General features: G+C 43.0%; 1 protein-coding gene across 3 annotated transcripts in view; it reads right to left on the bottom strand.

Moving 5' to 3' along the window:
* The window catches only part of SCAF4 (SR-related CTD associated factor 4), a 64710-nt gene extending 52935 nt beyond the window's left edge, over nucleotides 1-11775 (bottom strand). For 2 of the 3 annotated variants that reach the window (XM_032175773.2, XM_032175775.2), the window contains exon 1: nucleotides 11322-11775. In XM_032175773.2, the coding sequence (XP_032031664.1) occupies nucleotides 11322-11351 (30 nt within the window). In that variant the 5' untranslated portion in view covers nucleotides 11352-11775. The remainder of the gene's footprint in view (nucleotides 1-11321) is intronic. The other variant, XM_058427254.1, reaches the window with a different exon arrangement.
* Nucleotides 11776-21884: the final 10109 nt, after the last annotated feature.

The raw sequence follows: 21884 nt of genomic DNA, 5'->3' as shown, positions 1-21884 counted from the left end.
GTTACTTTTACACTGTGTGACCTCAGACCATTCACCAAACTTCTCTAGTTTCCTTACCTTTAAAATGGAAAGAATGCAAAGACATGTACACAACACTCATCAGCCAGCACCTGGTTATTTAATGGGGAAATGCAGGATTCTTTTCTTGTCCTTCCGTTAAACTGTTCCCACTGGATTACTCCTTAAAATAGTACGTCAAAACTAAACCTAACCTTTGAACAAACTTAGGATTCGGGATCAACAAAATAATTTACAGAGCCATGCAGAGGCTACTGGATATTGTTTTCATCTTGATAGAAAATCAGGTAAGGCAAGTAAACAACAAAATGGTTATGATATAACCTGACATTTCTGTGTATTTTACAACAGCTTTGTGATATAAATCACATACCATAAAAATCCATCCATTTAAAATGGACAATTCAGTGGTTTTTGATATATTCAAGAGTTGTGCACCCATCAACACTTTATATTTTCATCACCCCCAAAACAAATCCCATCCCCATTACCAGTCACTTTCCATTCCTCCTTTTGCTCTCTGCCAGCCAATAATCTACTTTCTGTCTCTACGAGTTTGCTTTATAAAATATATCCCTATATTTGTTAAAACAGATAGTGGTAAAAGACCTTCATAAAGATTTGGACTTATTTCAACTGATCCCCAAACTTGGCTGCCCTATCTAAAGTGATTTAACATTCGGCATCTTTTAATTAAGGTAAACTAAGTCACGTATGGCCATTAAAGCTTAAAGACTATTATATATTTCTTAAAGGCTTTAAAACAGATATCACAGTAACTTTCGGTATTACAGGTTTCCTTTAAGCATAGAATGTAGTAAGATATACTGGGCATATTGCAGAGGGAGACTTTACAGACTAGCAGATTGGTCAACTATTGCTCTTTAATGCAACTGCATACCTAGAGTGAGGCAAGGGGAGCAGTCCACCCAGGTGCAGGCAGTAAGTGGGTGAACTATCAAGACTAAATAAAATAGCAAGACTTTGATTTTGTTCTTTTATTACCACCAAGCACGAGCAATTCTTTTTTTTTTTTTTTGAGATGGAATCTCACTGTTGCCCAGGCTGGAGTGCAATGGCACGATCTCAGCTCCTTGCAACCTCCACCTCCCAGGTTCAAGTGGTTCTCCTGCCTCCTGAGTAGCTGGGATTACAGGCATGAGCCACCACACCCAGCTAATTTTGTCTTTTTAGTACAGACAGGGTTTCTCAATGTTGGCCAGGCTGGTCTCAAACTCCTGACCTCAGGTGATCCACCCACTTTGACCTCCCAAAGTACTGGGATTACAGGCGTGAGCCACCACGCCTGGCCTGAGCACAGGCAATTCTAAATAACACCAGGGATAAAATATATCGCCCCCAAAATATTTTGGCAATACTCTTTAAGTTTTAAGGGGTTGCTGTGGTTACTGCTGAGTTTTAACAACATACAAATGTCAAATCCGCACATTTTTATTACATACCCTTTAATAAGCAATCCATCTTAACTGGAAGTTTATTAGGAAATCCCCCAGTTACATAGTCAGTTCCCAACACATGCAGATTTGATATACCTGTTCATTTGGAAAGTAAGTACAAAAAGGTTCAGGATAGCTTCCGCTCTCCTCAGGCTCAGCATGACTCCAATCCTATCGTACCTATATACATTCCTGTGTTTAAATAGTATATTCAAAATTATAGCTGTGTCCAATTTTTCTCTGAGATAAATTTTTTTCTGGCATAAATATTTACAAATAACCAGAATCAGCCTCAAACAAATATAGAGATAAATATAATAAAACTTTTTTTTTTTTTTTTTGAGATGGAGTCTCGCTCTGTCACCCAGGCTGGAGTGCAGTGGCACGATCTCGGCTCACTGCAAGCTCCGCCTCCCGGGTTCACGCCATTCTCCTGCCTCAGCCTCTCCGAGTAGCTGGGACTACAGGCGCCCGCCACCACGCCCAGCTAATTTTTTTTTTGTATTTTTAGTAGAGACGGGGTTTCACTGTGGTCTTGGTCTCCTGACCTTGTGATCCGCCCGCCTCGGCCTCCCAAAGTGCTGGGATTACAAGAGTGAGCCACCGCGCCTGGCCTATAATAAAACTTTAAAGTGAAGACCCGTGAACAAAAATGATAGAGATGCCATCACTAAGCAACAAAGTACAAGGAAGCTGTACTTCCTTGTACGTGAATATCAAAAGTGGTTATCAAATATAATAGACATTTACATTGAATTTTTAGGTGATAACCATTTCAGTAAAATTTTGACTGAGGCATTTCAAAGTCATTACACTCAAGGTCGGGTGTGGTGGCTCACGCCTGCAATCCCAGCACTTTGGGAGGCTGAGGCAGGTGGATCACGAGGTCACGAGTTCAAGACCAGCCTGGCCAACATTGAGAAACCCCATCTCTACTAAAAATAACAAAAATTAGCCGGGTGTGGTGGCACGTGCCTGTAATCCCAGCTAGTCAGGAGGCTGAGGCAAGGAAACCACATGAACCCAGGAGGCGGAGGTTGCGGTGAGCTGCGATTGCGCCACTGTACTCCAGCCTGGGTGACAGAGCAAGACTCCATCTAAGAAAAAAGAAAGTCATTACACTCAATGCTGAAAAAAATACATGGATAGTATTGTCATTTCTAGAATTTATTGTGAAGTGTGTGCTGCCAAACACAGTATTGTGTTTAAAACTTCCTATTTGTGTATGTGTTGCTGCATGTACAACCTTTTGTAATTAAAATTAATTAAAAGTGCTCTTAACTGTGGGTGAAAACAGATGAGTAAATCTGGTTGTAACTGTCTACTGAACACAAATATGTGAAGATCAATTTTAACAGTCATTGACAAACCTGCCTAAGACTTTTAAAGAAACTGGCCAGCCTGGCCAACATGGTGAAACGCCATCCCTACTAAAAATACAAAAACTGGCCGGGCCTGGTGGCGTGCGCCTGTAATCTCAGCTACTAGGCAGGGCTGAGGCAGGAGAATTGCTTGAACCCAGGAAACAGAGGTTGCTATGTGCCAAGATCGCGCCACTGCACTCCAGCCTGGGTGACAGAGCAACACTCCGTCTCAAAAAACAAAACAAAACAAAACAAAACAAAAAAACAAAAAAACCCTGTAACATTCGTATTCATTATTGTGACATATCAGTATGCAGGTAAGTTTTTCCACTATTTCAAAAAACATACATTAATGCAATTTAAAAGTCTGGTATGATTTATATGTAGTGTGTGTGTGGTGGGGGTGTGTGTGTGTACGTGCGCACATACAGTTCAAGTTTCCTTTCTGGCCATTTCCATTATTCATTTCATGATTATTTCTGAAAATAATTTTGCTATACAAAAAGGGTGTGTTTAAAAAAAATCTGCTCTGGATGTCAAATATGCTAGCTATATCACTGCTCTCTGGTCTCTTCCAACTGGGATTACTGACCCACATGGATTTATACCAAGAATCATCAATTACCCAAACATAAATTATAACTTTCGAGAGGTATTTGGATGGCCATCCACCTTTCACTGAGCCCTGCTGTTCTCCCCTACGCCCTAGTAAAAACCTGGGCTTCTAATTCTTAACTCCACTGCTGAGTTACACTGGTTTTCTTCCTGAATTTACTACTAATCTGGTACTTTACTGGAATATCAGGTTTCTGTATACTTACTTATCTATGTCTTAAAAAGCACCAATAAAAAGCTCAAACTACTCAGCAAAGAAATGTAATCAATAAACCAAGCAAATATTGAACAGAATGAAGGTGATCAGGGTATAATAAATTATAATATTGTTTGTAAAATCTCTTGTAGTTCTCAAAATCACAGCAGCACAGTATTAATTACACTTAATATTAACACAGAAATGTAGACATGTCTCTCCTAAGCTCTCAACAGATCCTGGTAAGGCCTATTCTAATGCAAATTTAACTATTACCCACCTCTATATTTTCTGTGGTTTGACAGAAACATAATACTAATTAATATACCAATGTTACCAAAATTTTGAACTGTTAATAGGTAAGCTGCTTATTCTGCTATATACCTGACAACACAGTGCAGTTTTCAGCTTATCATGAAAGTTATATGCTGTTGCTCTAAAGTGTGCTAAAAAAGGATTTGGTATATTGTCTCAACAAATGTTATGAATAACACTAAAGGTTCACTACTTACATAACATTTTTTTCCCTACTATGTTATCAAGGTGTATTTCAAATGAGATTTGAATGTGCACAGATATGTACAAAAAAGTTACTTCGAATTCTGAAGTAAATTATATTTGCACTTGCCCCATGACACAGAACAACCTACAATTTTTATAGTGGCTTCGTATGTGGTAAAGAAAACAAAAATCAAAACAAAAAAACACTATCAATTGTGTCATCTCTCTAGTAGGTACAGTTTTAACCTGAATTCTGTTTCACAAAGTTTAGAAACCAACTTTTCCATTATTCTAATTGTTCTCCGAATCAATTCCTTATGTGTTCATGTAATTTTTTCTGAAACAAAATACTAGACAAAATGATAGACTAGGGAGGGATAATACTTACAACAAGAACATCAGTGATAAACCCTGCTACAGAAAGCTCTGAAGAATCACTTTATTGCAATCACTATAAAGCCAGACCAATACCCTTGTCAGAAACTAAGAATTCCCTGGGTCAAGAAAGTAGAGAAAGAAAACTATGTATAACTAACTTTCAACATTCAAAAACTCCTGGGATAACACAACAACATGGTCATCTTTTGCAAGAGAAATCTCCAGTTTTACTGCCAATAATCGACCTGGTCCTCTACATCTTTTCCATACAGTAAAGAACTTTGAACCCTCTGTCTACATGTCTTTAGATAAATGTCTCAGAAATGATCAAACCCCAAACATTAACACTACAGGTTAAAAAAAATACTTAATAAGGCATCCCCATCAGATGAACTAAATTCTAGAAGACAATCATCCCTAGTAATCAACAACAGTCATACAGAACAATTAATAGTGAGAAGAGGAAGGAGTAGCAAGCTCCCCACTAAGATGTAGAAGTCAACTCTTCCTTCAGAATAACGATTGACAGCCCAACTGGATAAGTGTACCAATGTCAATTCGTACATTAAGCATTCATAAAGCTTAATTTATGTCCAATTTTAAAGATAACCATGAATATACAAGTACTTGCATTTTTTTTCTGTACTGCAAAATAGCATTATATGCATATCACCTCAGCACTGCAGTTCTCAAAAAGTAATCTAAGGACCTTTGAGAGGTCTTTGAGTCCCTTTCAGTGGTTTGAAGTCAGAACTGTTTTCATATGAATACTAAGATATTTCTTGCCTTTTTGTTCGTTTTCTCAGAAGTATGTAGCAGTATATTACAGAGGCTACCTGATGTGTGTTATTGCAACAGACTGAATGAAAAAGTGGAATGAGGATCCAGGTTTTATTAAACCAAAGTTTAAATGAGATGTGCAAAAATGCAAAATGATGTCACTCTAATTTTTTTGTTTTAGAAACGTTACTTTTCATTAAAAGTGTTGTTTATGTTAACATATTGTAATAAGTTTACTGTTATTTTTAGTAAATTAATAAACACTTGCATTTCTCAGTTTAAATTTCTAATATGGTAAATATCAATAAATATAATAACCAACAGAAAGATACAAAAGCTCTCTGTGGCCCTTAACTTTTTTTTTTTTTTTTTGAGATGGAGTCTCGCTCTGTCGCCCAGGCTGGAGTGCAGTGGCATGATCTCGGCTCACTGCAAGCTCCGCCTCCTGGGTTCACACCATTCTCCTGCCTCAGCCTCCCGAGTAGCTGGGATTACAGGCGCCTGCCACCATGCCCAGCTAATTTTTTGTACTTTTAGTAGAGACAGGGTTTCATCATAGCCAGAATGGTCTCGATCTCCTGACTTCGTGATCCGTCCGCCTCGGCCTCCCAAAGTGCTGGGATTACAGGTGTGAGCCACCACGCCCAGCAGTGGCCCTTAACTTTTAAGAATTTAAAAGGATCTGGCCAGGCATGGTGGCTCACGCCTGCAATCCCAGCACTTTCAGGAGGCTAAGGTGGGCTAATCACTTGGGCCCAGAGGCTTGAGACCAGCTTGGGCAACAGGGCCAAACCCCATGTCTACAGAAAAAAAATTGAAAAATTAGCCAGGCATGGTGGCAGAGGTTTGTAGTCCCAGCTACTTGGGAGGCTGAGACAGGAGGATGGTTTGAGCCCAGGAGGCGGAGGTTGCAATGGGTGGAGTTCGTGCCACTGCCCTCTAGTCTGGGCCACAGAGCCAGACCCTGTCTCAAAAAACAAATAAATGGGTCTAAAACCAAAAAGTTTGAGAACAGCTGTCCTACAGAAATTCCTACACATGTGCACAAGGAGACATGTTTGAAAAGTTCATTGCAGCCTGTCAGCAAAATATGAACTAAATCTTAATAGACAGTATTAATATTTGAGCAAACAAAAAAAAGCAGGTCAAAGCTGCAGTAAGCCGTGCTGGCGCCACTACACTCCAGTATCAGAGAATATTATATATCGTTTATAGACCACAGAGATTAATACTAAATTATTTGATTGCCTCTCCTGCAAGTGGGAGGAGGGTTGGGGTTGGAGTGAGGATGAAAGGAAGACTTTATATTTTATTTTTAAATTAAAAACACAAAATAGTAACAACTGTATATTCTTAACTGTTTCATTTTCTCTGCACTATTTTTGTACTTTTTTTCTTTTTTTTAAGATGGACTCTCGCACTGTCGCTTGAGCTGGAGTGCAGTGGCCCAATCTCGGTTCACTGCAACCTCTGCCTCCAGGGTTCAAACAATTCTCCTACTTCAGCCTCCCAAGTAGCTGGGATTACAGGTGCCTACCACCAGGCCCAGCTAATTTTTTGTATTTTTAGTAGAGACAGGGTTTCACCATGTTAGCCAGGCTGGTCTGTAACTCCTGATCTCATGATTCACCTGCCTTGGGCTCCCAAAGTACTGGAATTACAGGCGTAAGCCACCGTGCCTGGACTATTTTTGTATTTTAAATGTCTTGAAACTGCAGATGATGCAAAAAAAGTGGGAGGGGCAAGATATAATTCTTCAGGATTTAGGCAAGATGGGTTAAAGACTAAAAATACAATCAATGGGTTAAAAAACACAATCTGGCTGGGCGCAGTGGCTCACGTGTGTAAACCCAGCACTTTGGGAGGCCAGGAGGTGGATCACGAGGTCACGGGATCAAGACCATCCTGGCAACATGGTGAAACCCCGACTCTACTAAAAATGCAAAAATTAGCTGGGCGTGGTGGTGTGCTCCTGTAGTCCCAGCTACTCGGGAGGAGAGACAGGAGAATCGCTTGAACCCAGGAGGCAGAGGCTGCAGTGAGCTGAGATTGCGCCACTGCACTTCAGCCTGGTGACAGAGCCAGTCTCCATCTTAAAAAAAAAAAAAAAAAAATTCCATACTCTTTATTCTATTCCACAAACTTTAGCAAATTCTTCACATTCAGAAGTATATAAACTATACAACAGACACCATTAAGTATTAGCCATAATTGATAACTGATTTTCACTCCCCTTTTCATCTTTCACAACACTTAATATATGTCTTGGCATAAAAATATATGTCTTGGCATAAAAATTCTCCAAATATTCTGTTAAATGGGTATCTTTAATAACCTCATCTTTCTTATCTTCCTTTTCTTCTGTATCAGAGATGGACGTCTTTCACTTCTGCTTCTGATCTGTCCCATTTCTCTTATCCATAATTTTGCTTCAAGTTAGCCATCCCCTCTTGCTGGTAAGCTATGCTATTCTACACCCTCTTCCTTGAAAATGCTAAAGCCTCTACTCCCATCTAAGAGACTAGGGATTCAACACTACTAACTAAAGCTAAAGCCATATGTGTATATATATATATATATATATATATATAAAACAAACAAATGTACTGCCTATCACAGTGCCTAGTACACTGCTAACTGCCCTTCCTTCCCTCATCCTTAAGCAACGTTTCCCTCGAATCCCTCAAAACCAAACCTCTAAAGACTACTTTACACTAGCTACCTCTTATTTCCTTATCTTCCATCACCATTCAACCCTAAACTTCAAATCCTGTTATCCTCAAATATTTCAGTGGCCAAGTCCCCTCATACTATACAAAATATTATCTTCGGGCAGCAATTAAATTGGAGAGATCCCAATTCAAATCCTAGTTCTGCCATTAACTAGCAATATGCCCTTAGGGGAGTTTTTATTATAGTTTCTTGGAAAATCAGTTTCCTCATCTGTAACTGGACGTCTATGCAGGATTGTGGGAATACATATTAAATTAGATATGTGTACATATCTAATGCCTGACAATGCCATTGGTCTTATACGAATTCCTTTTCCTCCCCCTTTCAATTTTCCCCCACCTTTCCCATCCGAATTCCTGGATGTCTCCCTCTATCTCTTAGTTGCTTCCAAGTTTAAGTCCTATAAGCCCAACTGCTTGCCAAAAATGTCCACATGATTGTTCCAGAATTAACTCAACCTGTTCAAAAATCAAACACATTTTCTTCTCTACTAAGCAGGCTTTTGATGACTTGTGTTAAGGGTAGCACCACTCTCTCAGCCCTTAGGATGTGGGGACAAAAGGTGCTTATAAACCTATCAGATGCCAAGGTCCATGGATTCCTTTGGCCCACATCCTTTCCTTATTCTCCATTCCCACTATACACTTGCCAAGTTCAGGTTTTACTTATCTTTCCTACCAAGTCTCTGCCTCCTACAACACATACCACTACGAACGAAACAGTTTTGATTACATTATCCCACTGCTTAAAACCTTCAATGTTTACCCACAGCCTAAAACTGAAATTCAAACACATTAGGCAAACATGAAACTTGTCAGGCCCAAACTACTTTACCATCCTTACTTTCCAGTAGCCTTCAGAATCAAAATACTCACTTTTCAGCACCACTGCCCTTCGATCACTGCTTCCTACATCTTCTGAAACCCTAAAACTGATACCTGCTCCTCTTCCCAAGCCTTCACTGATCTCCAATGGCTATGCCACACTGCAATGGAAGGATCCCAAAGGAAGCTGTTCTACCTCATATTAAAGTTATTTGTCTAAGTCTTATGTCCTCTATTGGATTAGACTTTTAGGTGACTGAGATCCCTGGTAGCCCTACAGTATTCAGGACATGGCTGTGCAGGTGAGCAGGCACTCAGAAGTTTAAGTGAAGATCAGATCTGAGAGATTCAAGATTATATGGGGAACGCATCAAGAACATTTCATGAATGGGGAGAAATAGCTGAGAAGCACTACACGTCAAGTAGGCACAGTAAGATGAATTTTAAAGTCAGATTAATTTCTCTAGAAGAGTTTTAATTTAGCAGAAGAGAGCTGGCATTCTTTGCAGTTCATAAAGACTAGGAATAGAACTGAAATGAACTGGAAAATGAACAATGATAAGAAAATGCTCATTTTGCACATTTAAAAGGTCAAATATCACTTCCCTTTTTGAAGGAATCAATACCATTCCTAACTTTGGTTTTTCAAAGTAAAAATTACTGATTGTGCCTTTTCAGGATTAATAGAAAATACTCTGCTTAACAATGTGCTTGATGTCAACTTCCATAATGCCTGAATCAGAATACTTCTGGATCTTAAGAATAAACTAAAAATCCTCTTCTTTCATCAAAAACATTCATTCTTCCGATTCTGAAATAAATTTTTAAAATACACATTCATTGTTGGGAGAAAAATGTATTTGAAATATTTTAACTATTGTTGTGCCATTTGTTTAAATTCTCATTCAACAATTATTTGCAAGGCGTCTGTTTTGATTGGTAGAGAAGAGGGGAAAAGAACTGAAACTTCCTGCCCTCATGGAGCCAGGAGCCAATATGCCAGTGAATTCTACCTTCAGAAAACAATCAACTTCCAACCCTGAAATATTTGAAGCATTATCACAAATTCTCTGGCGATCAAAAACTAGGACATTATTATTTTTATTGTTTTGAAATCATCACTACTGAACTTTTACAAGACATTGTCCAATACCGGTTGCAACTTCTGCAGTTAGGGCATTTTATGTACCCATCAATTGAACAAAATCATTTTTTAGGATAATTTATATGGCAATAAATTGTCTCAACTGCAGTGTAACCGGAAAGTCCCATATATTATGGCACTGCAAATCTAAAGGAAAGTTATTGCACCATAATTGTTACAAGTAAACCTGCAAAATCTGTGAGACGCAGCACGTTTTTAATGCCACATCCACACATCACGAACTACTACATTTGATTTTTCAGTGTTGCTTTATCTTTGGCATTTGGAAAGGGAAGACAATACAACTCAACCCATGACAACAGTTCCCATTCTGTAACTGCATTTTAAATCATCAATGGTCAAGTCTCCTCCTCCCAAATCGATTCTGACAAATAGGATGTATGGACTCTACACTCCAAAAGCAACACCTGGAATGATCAGAGAAACAACTAGAGAACTTTAAGGCCGCAGGCAGCTTTGTTCCCAGTTTGGAGAGGTTTTCACATGTAAATGTCCTCGTAGAAGGGAGCCGAGGATTAACTACCTCGGGAGGGGGTGCGAGGGTAGGGAACTGGAGGACAACGCCAGCTTTCTAGCGGACTAAGGCGGAGCGAATACTCCCCTCCCATTCAACTTTTTAGGCGTCACGTTGGAGCCATAGAGCCTGTAAGAGAGTTATGTTCACGACTTTAAATTATAACGACCACCTCCTCTCCGTTTATTAGCCCTACTTCCCAAGTGCGTGAATCCCGGAGAAGGGGGATGAACACCCTCTTCAACTCCTCCCAGACCCGGGATCAGAGTCCAGCCGTCGACGCGCCGCGGCCTGAGCAACAGGAGAGCTGAAGCCACCTCTCCGCCAGCCCCACGACCGGCAGATGCTCCCGTTCCCCCGCCCCCAACCCCACACGCCCGCCCGCGCTTCTTTCTTAGCCCTTTGCGGGCTCCCGGCACTGCGAACCCGACAACGGGGCTCGCGGAGCAGAGAGCGAGGGCGCCCAGACCCGAAAAAGGGCCAAGTTAGAGAAACGGGCACAGACTTGGGCTGGGGGAGGCCGCAAGGGGGCGAGGGGGGAAGCCCGAGGTCGCCGTCCGGGGGTGGGCAGTGGGGGGAGGGGTGCGGGGTCAGTTCTCGTGGTCGCCGCGACCTCTCCCGGGCCACAGGCCCCGCTCCGCGCAGGCCCCGCCGCCCCGGAACCGGGGCAGGAAGCGTCCCCACCCGGACCAAAGCTTTAAACCTCCGGCGGCGGGAGAAACGGGCCCCGGCTCCCGCAGCAGGCCCGGCACCCCCCTGCCCCGAACACCCCTTACCTCCTGGTTGAAGGCGTTGACGGCGTCCATGTTCGCGCTGCGGCGGCGGCTGCTCCCGGCCCGCCGGTCACATAGACCTCGCGCCGCGGAGGAGCGGGGCCGGGAAACCAGCCGGGCCTGGTGGCCGGGGGGAGGCGACGAGCGGCGGAGCCCGAGGCCCGGGCAGGAAAAGGCTGCGGCCGAAGCGGCGAGGCAGGCGGCCGAGGCAGAGGCGGAGAGGTGGCGGGCCCCCTCAGTCCTGTTCGCAGGATGAGGAAAAGGAGGCGGCGGCAGCGCTGGTCTTCAACATGTCCGTTTGCTGGTGGCGGCTGCGCTCTGCGTCTCGCTGACACGGCCCCCCGCGCCCTCACGCACTGGCTCACACTGGTCCGGCCGGCGAGCGGGCGGGCCTCTCTCTCCCTCTCTCCAGCAGGATGGCGGCAGCGGCCCGAGTCCACGCCGCGCGGGGCACCCTGGGACGGCTCAGGCCTCCCAGCGCTTCCTGTGCCCGGCGTTCGCTCCGCCCCGTCGCGCTGGTCCCGCCCCCTCCCCGCCTCGTCCCGCCCTGTGCCGCCCTGCGTGCCGGGCTGCTGGCGCGTGACGCCGGGACGCCGGGCGCTTTCCCGCCGGCGGCGGCCGCGGGCCGGGGAGACGGCCTTGCAGAGCGCGGGATCCCAGGGCTGCGAGGGTGACCCAGAGCAAGCCCTGGCGCACGCGCGCTCCGCTCGATGCGGTGCTCCCGGGGTGCGTCTCTGCGAAACGCTCGGCCCTAACCGGGCCTGCACCCGGCGGGGGCGGCGGGCATTGAGCCGCTGGCTCTCGGCTGCCGCGAACAAAGGGCGCAGGATTTAACCTCGGCTCTCTGGGCGTGCCTTTGCAGGCCCTCGTGCGCTCTGCTGGGGAAAAGAAAAAAAAGCTTCTGCCAATGCCAGTGCAGCTGTGTGTCCGCTGTAGTTGTGCAGGTTAATTCTGCGCGAGCTAAAACACCGAGAAAGACGTTCGGGCACTGGATATCCACGCAGGCCTTAAGGAACCCCTGTGCAGCCTTGTGCCACGAGAGGAGTGGATTCACTAACTTTCACGCTGATTCCTCAAACCAAGTTGTTTCATTTTTGGCCAAAACTCTTTATGCTGATCACTTACCTTGAGTACCTACTGTCTGCCTGGTGTTGAGGGCATGGAAATAAAAGATAATTGTTTTGCCTGAAAACACCACAGTTTAGTGGAGAGGACAGACACCTGAGCAGATACTTATAAAAGCATGCTTAGTGTTAGGGCAGAGGCCCTGGGAAACAAGAAAGATGCGCCTCCGACAGGAAGTCCAGGAAAGCTTCCTAGAGGAAGTGGCACCTGAGCTACATCTGGAGAGAGGAGAGGCCTACACAGCCTGATGAGGACTGCCACCATCACCTCCCCCGAAGGAGGACCAGCTGGAGCTTTAGGAGCAAGGTAGACTGAGAGAGGAGAGTGAGACCATAAAGAGGCTTTGCTCTTCCAGAGTTTGGATTTTGCCCCTCTAAGGCAGAGGGGAGCCCTTGAAAGGGGAAGGTGGAGTGATGGATGCAGTGTTCTCTCAGAAGGATGGTGCAAAGTAGTAAGAGGGGACAGGGAAAGAATAATCCCAGGCCCCTGGGAAAATGAGGGCTGAAGGTGGTGGCGATGGAGAAGGAAGGACAGATGTTTAGGAAGTGGAGTGGAAGGGCTGAGGCAGAATAACTGTGAGGTTAATAAAGGGGGCGTCAAGGAGGATGCCCAGAGCCTGACTTGATGAATGACATGGGCGGTGGGTTTATGGGTCAACGTAGGGGATTTATGGGGAAGAAGACTTGGGTTTGAGGGAAGACAAAATGATGGTTAACACTTGTCGCTTACCATGTGCCAGCGTCTACTGACATGCTATTCTGTACTGTTTCATTTAATCTCCGTAACAGGCTTCTGGGTGAGGTGTCCATTAGTAATGCCCTCGTTTTATAATTCAGGGAGTGAGTTAACTAATGTGCCCAAGGTCACACAGCTGGATCATTTCCGTTTGGGGCCTGTGGAGTTTGAGCTGCCCCTGGGACAAATAAGTGAGGATGTTTAGGAGGCAGTTGGGTAAACACTTGCAGAGTCAGGAGCGATGGCTGAGATGATAGAAATCTGGGAGTCATTAGTGCACAGCTAGTGGTGGAAGGAGCTGAAATAGGGGGAAAAAAAGCCCAGGAACACAGGTATGTAAGGGATAAGTTGGAGGTAAGAAGAGGTGAAGAAAGAGCTCTGAAGTGATCAGCTCTATCTGGTGCTGGGAGTAGAAGTCCAGCAAGATAAGAATTGGAAAGTGCCTGACGGGTGCTACATGCAGGGAGCTTGTCCTGCGTGTAGGCTGGCGTGGTGAGGGCAAAAGCTAGACTGATGTGTATCAAAGAGGGGAAGGCAGGCAGGAGAAAGTTTATAGAAACTTGGTTGTGAAGGCAAGTTGTGAAGACAACAGAAAAAACCTGCAGGAGGAAGTGAGAGTGTTTGCTTGTGTGTTGTTTTGTTTTGAGATGAGAGTAATGTATTCTTAATTACTTGTTAAAGGAACAAACAAAGTAGTTTTCAAATTTTATTTTCGGGTCCACTCATCTTCTACTTCATTACCACTTCCTATCACTACTTTTTAATCTTCCAACTGAACTACCATTATATTTTCTAAATCCATCTTGCTTCTGTAACAGCTGTCATCCACAAGACCACTAACATTGCATTAGAAAGTACAGACATGAGGCTCGCGCGGTGGCTCACGCCTGTAATCCCAGAATTTTTGGAGGCTGAGGCAGGCAGATCACTTGAGGTCAGGAGTTCGAGACCAGCCTCGCCAAAATGGTGAAGCCTGGTCTCTACCAAAAATATAAAAAATTAGCCAGGTGTGGTGGCACGTGCCTGTAATCCCAGCTAGTCTGGAGGCTGAGGCAGGAGAATCGCTTGAACCCGGGAGGCAGAGCTTGCAGTGAGCTGACATCATGACATTGCACTCTAGCCTGGGCAAGAGAGCAAGACTCCCTCTCAAAAAAAAAAAAAAAAAAAAAGTACAGATGTGAGTAGATCTGTTTCCTACCCTTTGGCATTTGGCATTTCTGGAGATCTACTGTCTACCAAATTCTGTCCAAGATCCCCACACCATGTTTCCAGCCTATTGCCAGGGCACAACCCAACCCAGGTTTTGTCATTCTCTAGACACATCTGGGAATTGACATGGCTGGGCCTTTGCTCTCATAGAAAACCCCTCTCTGCTCCTCTATATAGGCAGGCCCATTTAACATCTAGTTGATATTGAGATGTCACTGCCTTTTCATTCATTAATCATGTATTGAGCATGTACTTTGTGCCAGGCACTATGCGGAAAAGCTTCCCCACTCTCCTTTCAGCCAGTCTCGGCATCTTCCACCGTGTATGCTTCTATGACTCCACCATAGCACCTCTTACCTTGTATTGCTGTTATCTGAAAAAAAAAAAAAAAAAAAAAAAGTCTGCATTCTGACATGACGTGCCCCTGCTGTATCTCTACCTGTTTCTGTGAAGAGTGGCAGAACTTAAAAATGGATCCACAAAGCCAAATGGGATCCCCCTTCCCCAATTCATACAGTCTGCTTTCCTCTTGTGAGTCAGGGAAATAGATTTGGCTAAGGAAGGATGAAGTCTTAAGCTGGGGTTGGAAAGGGGGACTTGGGAGGAGAGTAGTGAGGTAAGCTTTGGGCAGGTTGCCTTGGGACTCAGTGCTTTACAGCTATTGGGGCCTGTAATGGTTGTTGAATGAGAGAGTGATAGTCCAAAGCGGGTATTTTCTGTGTACCATTCTACTGAGATTTGAATGCACAAGAAACAAGATTTGGCTTCTGAGATCCATGTGCTTGAGGTAGTTAAAAGATTTTGGAGGTTCTTTCCTGGATAGGATTGTTTGGTTTTTATGTTGACAGTGTTTGAGAGGTCCTTTAGCAAGTAGTTGGTATCAGCTAGACTTTGGGTGCCTTGGCAGCATTTTCTAGCATTTTCCTGCTGAAGACAGCAGCACCTGTATCTGTTCTGGAACATCTCTGGACTTCCATCTTTATCTCTCCAGGCAGAGGAGTCGAACCTTCTAATAGGAAATTTTGGGTAAATGACAAAAACTCATGAGGGTTGTCCTTTGTGAGCAGACTTTGAAGCAGTAGGAACATAGCCTATTGAAAAGATGGCCAGAGGTTCAGAGATAAACGTGACAGATAAAAATCAGCAAGACATTTAATACATCTGCAAACTTGCCTTCTTTCAAAGAACATTGATTGAAACAGATTCGTTTGTTCATAATGTGGGTGTGAAAATAGTTCTGAAAAGCCATTCTAAACAAACTTATGTTTTTAAAAAGAGTAGATGAAATCTGTTTGCGTAGGAAGGAAAAGACGACATTCAGGAAGCAATATTCTGGTTAATTCTGTGTTCTTCAAAAGCCAACTCATTTTCTTGAAAGGAATGCCGGCTACAGTCCACAGGTAGAGAGAATATGGAGAGAAAGCATCTCACGCCTGAAAAGTCCAATAAAATATTTATAGATAAGAATTTAAGAGAATATGGGTTCTTTCTGTTTTTTTGTTTGTTTGTTTGTTTTTGAGACAGGGTCTTGCTCTGTCGCCGACGCTGGAATGTAGTGGTGTGATCATGGCTCACTGCAGCCTCGACCTCCTGGGCTCATACGATCCTTCTACATCAGCCTCCCAAATAGCTGGGACTACAGGTACAAGCCTCCATGCCCAGCTAATGTCCCTATGTTGCCCAGGCTGGTCTTGAACTCCTGGGCTCAGGCAATTCTTCCATCTCAGCCTCCCAGAGTTCTAGGATTACAGGCATGAGCCACTGAACCTGGCCTAATTTTAAATTCGTTTGTGGACAGGGTCTTCCTGTGTTGTCCAGGCTGGTCTTCAACTCCTGTTCTTAAGTGATCCTCCTGCCTCGGCCTCCCAAAGTGTTGGGAATATGGGTGTGAATATGAGCCACTGCACCCAGCCTTGAAAATGCGTTCTTTCTAATGCTTTATGCCATATACTTTCTGGAGAGAGTATAAACTGGCTGTATTATATGAGACTTCTTTCTCCTTGGTCTGCTTTCCTTCTCTGGCCAGCCTCCTGGATTCAAGTCATTTGTCAGATATGCGTATTGTAAATACCTCCTCCCAGTCTGTGGCTTACCTTTTTATTGTCTTGCCTCCTCCTCTCTCTGAAGCTTTCCCTGACACCTCTATGATTCTTCCTCTTCATCACTTAGGGATGTGACTGAACTCTCTCCTGGTTTAGAACTGCATTTCAACTGCCCACTGCCCCCTGGGGAATTCCACATGGGTATCCCTGCATCCCCAAGGGATCCACCTGACTCCTTTTGTGCATCTTCTGTCTTCATGCCCTTTATGCTGTTGGGGCCAAAACAATGGAATGAAACGTGTGGAAAGCAGGAACTCCAAGAAGGAAGAGCTCAACGGCAGTTGGGCAATGGGATTTTAGGGAATTTTCATTTTCTTCTTAATTTTTCAGCATTTTTCATACTCCTCACAGAAGGCATGTATCACTTTTTTTTTTTTTTTTTTTTTTTTTTTTTTGAGAAGGAGTCTCACTCTGTTGCCCAGGCTGGAGCGCAGTGGAGTGATCTCGGCTCACTGCAGCCTCTACCTCCTGGGTTCAAGCGATTCTCCTGCCTCAGCCTCCTGAGCAGCTGAGATTATAGGCATCTGCCATCGTGCCTGGCTGTTTTTTTTTTTTATATTTTTAGTAGAGACGCGGTTTTGCCATGTTGGCCAGGCTGGTCTTGAACTCCTGACCTCAGGTGATCCGCCCTCCTCGGCCTCTCAATGTACTGGGATTACAGGCATGAGCCACCACACCAGGCCAGTTTTATTGTCAGGAAGAGTGAGCTCCTTAAAAAAAAAGTAAACATACAAGTAAGTATGCAGCAAACCTAAAATGTTTTGGATTTGTCATCTTAGCTATGATTGCAACAGTGAGCATATGAGTAACTAATAAAGGAAAACAATTTCTCTTCATCACTTCCTATCTTACTTAGGATTAGGAATCCAAGATTCTCTTTCCAAAATGGAAAGTATTAAAAACCAGTCTCATCTGAAGTGAAATGTCACCTTTTAGGACTAGGCCACGCCAATCCAATATTTGCTATTTAATTCATTCAGAAAATAAATGTGTACATCTCTTGTGGATAGGCACTGTGGTAGGTGTGTGGAATACTGTGATAAGCCCAAACACAGATAAGTTCCTTCCTCGAGGAACTATTCCTCTAGAGTCTGGCACCTTGCCCTGATGTTGAGTATTTTCCATGTGTATATTGGCCATATGTATACTTTCTTTTTCTTTTCTTTTTTTTTTTTGAGATGGGGTCTTGCTGTGTCACCCAGGCTGGAGTGCAGTGGCTGGATCTCGGCTCACTGCAAACTCCACCTCCCAGATTCCAGTGATTCTCCTGCCTCAGCCTCCTGAATAGCTGGGATTACAGGTACATGCCACTATGCCCAACTAATTTTTGTATTTTTAGTAGAGACGGAGTTTCACCATGTTGGCCAGGCTGGTCTTGAACTCCTGACCTCGTGATTCCCCCCACCTCGGCCTCCCAAAGTGCTGGGATTACAGGCGTGAGCCACCGCACCTGGCCATGTATACTTTCTTTAGTAAAGTGTTCAAATCGTTTGCCCTTTAAAAAATGGATCATTTGGAAGCTTCAATAGGAAGCTATTGAATGATATGAGTCCTTTGTCAGATATGTGTGTTGTAAACATTTCCTCACAGTCTGTGGCTTTCCTTTTCATCTTCTTTTGAAAAGCAGATGTTTTTAATTTTGATGGATATAATTTATTACTTTTTTCTTTTATGGTTCATGCTTTTCTGTCATACTGAAGAATTTTTGCTTATCCCCGGGATATGGAAATGTTCTCCTGTATTTTCTTCTTGACTCTTTATAGTTTAGCACTTGTGTTTAAGTCGGTGATCCATTTTGAATTAATGTATGTGTATGAGATAAGATAAATATCAAGCTTCATTTTTTTACATTAGGATATCTAGTTGTTCCAGCACTATTTGTTGGAAAAAAAGATCATTTCCCCCATTGAATGACTTTGCCTCGTTTGTTGAAAATCAGTTGACCACATATGTGTGGATCTAGTTCCACATATGTATACTCTGTTCCTTTATATATATCTATATACCTCTCTTACATATACATAGCCCACTGTCTTAATTTCTCTAGTAATTCAAGTAAATCAATTAAAGTCTTCAACATAGTTCTTTTAAAAATTGTTTTCACTATGCTGTGATCTTCGCATTTCTACAGAAATTTTTAAATCAACTTGTTAATTTCAAAAAAAAAAAAACAAAAAACACCCCACACAACTGAAAACAAGACAAAATAGGAAGTATGCTGGCCAGGCGTGGTGGCTCACGCCTGTAATCCCAGCACTTGGGAGGCCAAGGTGGGTGGATCACAAGGTCAGCAGTTTGAGACCAGCCTGGCCAACATGGTGAACCCCCGTCTCTATTAAAGATACAAAAAATTAGCTGGGCATGGTGGCACGCACCTGTGCGCCTGTAATCCCAGCTACTCGGGAGGCTGGGGAAGGATAATTGCTTGAACCTGGGAGGTGGAGGTTGCAGCGAGCTGAGATCCCACCACTGCACTCCAGCCTGGGCAACAGGGCGAGACTCCGTCTCAAAAAACAAAACAACAACAACAAAATCACAAATGTGTGTTGAATGTTGTCAGATGCCGTTGCTATATTCATTGATTATGTGATTTTGTCTATTCTATTATATTAATGAATTCCTGTGATTGGTTTTTGAATGTGAAACCAACCTGGCATTCCTGTAATAAAAACCGCTTGGTTATTGGATATTACTTTTTTTATATGTTGTCGGGTTCAATTTGCAAAGATTCTGTCAAAATATTTCCTTCTATATTCGTGAGTGGTATTGGTGGTCTGTGTTTTCCTTTTCTTGTAATGGTTTTGGTGTCGGGGTAGCTTGCTCTCATCAAATTATTTGATAAGTGCTTCTCTCCTTCTCTGTTATCTTTTTTCTTTTTTTTTTTTTTAGATAAAGTTTTTCTCTTGTCACCCGGCTGGAGTGCAGTGGCGCGATCTCGGCTCACTGCAACCTCCTGGGTTCAAGCGATTCCCCTGCCTCTGCCTCCCAAGTAGCTGGGATTATAGGTGGCTGCCACCACGCCCAGCTAATTTTTGTATTTTTAGTAGGAATGGGCTTTCACCATGTTGGCCAGGCTGGTCTTGAACTCCTGACCTCAGGTGATCCACCCGCCTCAGCCTCCCAAAGTGCTGGGGTTATAGGCGTGAACCACCACACCCGACCTCCTTCTCTATTTTCTAAAATAGGTTGTGTAGAATTGATATTATTTCTTTCTTAAGATTTATTAGAATTCACCAATGAAGTCACTTGGGCCTAAAGTTTTCTTTATGATGTACAATTGATGTAGTGTTCCTCAGGTCTTCTGTTTCTCGAGTGAGTTTTGATCATTTGTATTTTTTTCAGAAAATTGTGCATTTAAAGGTTGTCAATTTATTGCATAAAGTTTTTTCATGATATTCTCTTATTACCCTTTTAATATCTGTAGTGATATTTCCTCTTTCATTTCTGATATTGACAATTTCTATCTTCTTTTTTTTTTTCTTGTTGAGTGAGGTTAGAGATTCATCTATTTTGTTGTTCTTTTCAAAGAAACAGTTTTTGGTTTCATTGATTAGCTCTACTGTTTGTGGACTTTCTAGTTCATTGATTTTCACTCTTATTTATTTCCTTTCTTCTGCTTGCTTTATATTTAATTTGCTCTTTTCAAATTTTTTTTTTTTTTTTTTTTTCTGAGACAGAGTCTCACTGTCGCCCAGGCAGTTGGGTGATCTCGGCTCACCACAACCTCTGCCTCCCGGGTTCAAGCGATTTTCCTGCCTCAGCCTCCTGAGTAGCTGGGACTACAGGTGCGCGCCACCATGCCTGGCTAATTTTTGTATTTTTAGTAGAGACGGGGTTTCACCATTTTGGCCAGGCTAGTCTTGAACTCCTGACCTTGTGATCTGCCCACCTCGGCCTCCGTAAGTGCTTGGATTATAGGCGTGATCCACCTCGCCTGGCCTCTTTTCCAGTTTCTTAAAGTGGAGGCTTGGATCATTGATTAGAGCCTTGAGATGGAGTCTCGCTCTGCCACCCAGGCTGGAGTGTGGTGGCACCATCTCGGCTCACTGCAACCTCCACCTCCCTGGTTCAAGCAATTCTCCTGTTTCAGCCTCCTGAGTAGCTGGGATTACAGGCACATACCACCATGCCAGGCTAATTTTTTTGTATTTTCAGTAGAGATGGGGTTTCACCATGTTGGCCAGACTGGTCTCAAAATCTTGACCTCAGGCATGAGCCAACAAGCCCAGCCGAGCCTTTTTTTTTTTTTTTTTTTTGTATTGTAAGCATTTAAAACTTTAAATTTACTTCTCAAATTTTGGTGTGTTGTATTTCCTAAATATTTAGTTCAAAATATTTTGTAATTTCCCTTGGGAGTTTTTCTTTTGCCTAAGTTCTTATTTACAAAAGTAATGTTTAAATTCCAAATATTTGGGAATTTCTCAGTTATCTTTTTGTGATTGATTATACTAATAGAATTCCATTATAGTCACATATCATACTTCATATGATTTCGGTTTTTTTTAAATTATTGAGACTTGTTTTGTGGCTCAATTCATGGTCTACCTAGATGATTGTTCCATGTGCACTTGAAAATAATATATATTCCGCTCTTGTTAGGTAGGATAATAATATATATTCTGCTCTCATTAGGTTTTGTCTCTTGGATCAAGTTGGTTAATAACATTATTTAAGTCTTCTAGATTTCTATTCTTTTTCTACCTGCTTATTATGTCAATTAGAGAGGAGATTTGATGTCTCCTGATGTGATTGTGCATGTATTTATTTTTCCTTTCAATAGCTTCGTGTATTTTTTTGTTTGGTTGGCTTTTGAGATGGAGTCTCCCTTTGTTGCCCAGGCTGGAGTGTATTGGTGTGATCTTGCCTCACTGCAGCCTCCGCCTCCCGGGATCAATCGATTCTCCTGCCTCAGCCTCCTGAGTAGCTGGGATTACAGGCATGTGCCACCATGCCCCACTAATTTTTGTATTTTTAGTAGAAACAGGATTTCACCATGTTGACCAGGGTGGTCTCAAACTCCTGACCTCAAGTGGTCTGCCCACCTCAGCCTTCCAAACTGTTGGGATTACTGGTGTGAGCCACCGCGCCTGGCTGACTCATGTATTTTGAAGCTTTGTTACTAGGTACGTAAAAATTTAGCATTATTATTTCTCCTTGATGAATAGGCTCCTTATCAATTGGAAAATTTTCTCTTTCTCCTGGTAACATTCCCTGCCCTGAATTCTCTTTTACCTGATATTGATAAAGCCACTTTGGCTTTCTTGTGGTTAATGCTTGCTTGGTATATATTTTTTTCCATCCTTTTGCCTTTAATCTATCTGTGTCTTTATTTTTAAAGTGGATTTTTTTGTGGACAGCATGTAGTTGGGCCTTGCATTTCAGTCCATTCTGACAT

Source organism: Hylobates moloch, unplaced genomic scaffold (genome assembly GCF_009828535.3).
Source record: "Hylobates moloch isolate HMO894 unplaced genomic scaffold, HMol_V3 SCAFFOLD_14, whole genome shotgun sequence".
Lineage (NCBI taxonomy): Eukaryota > Metazoa > Chordata > Mammalia > Primates > Hylobatidae > Hylobates > Hylobates moloch.
This window is presented reverse-complemented; position numbering and strand designations above follow the sequence as displayed.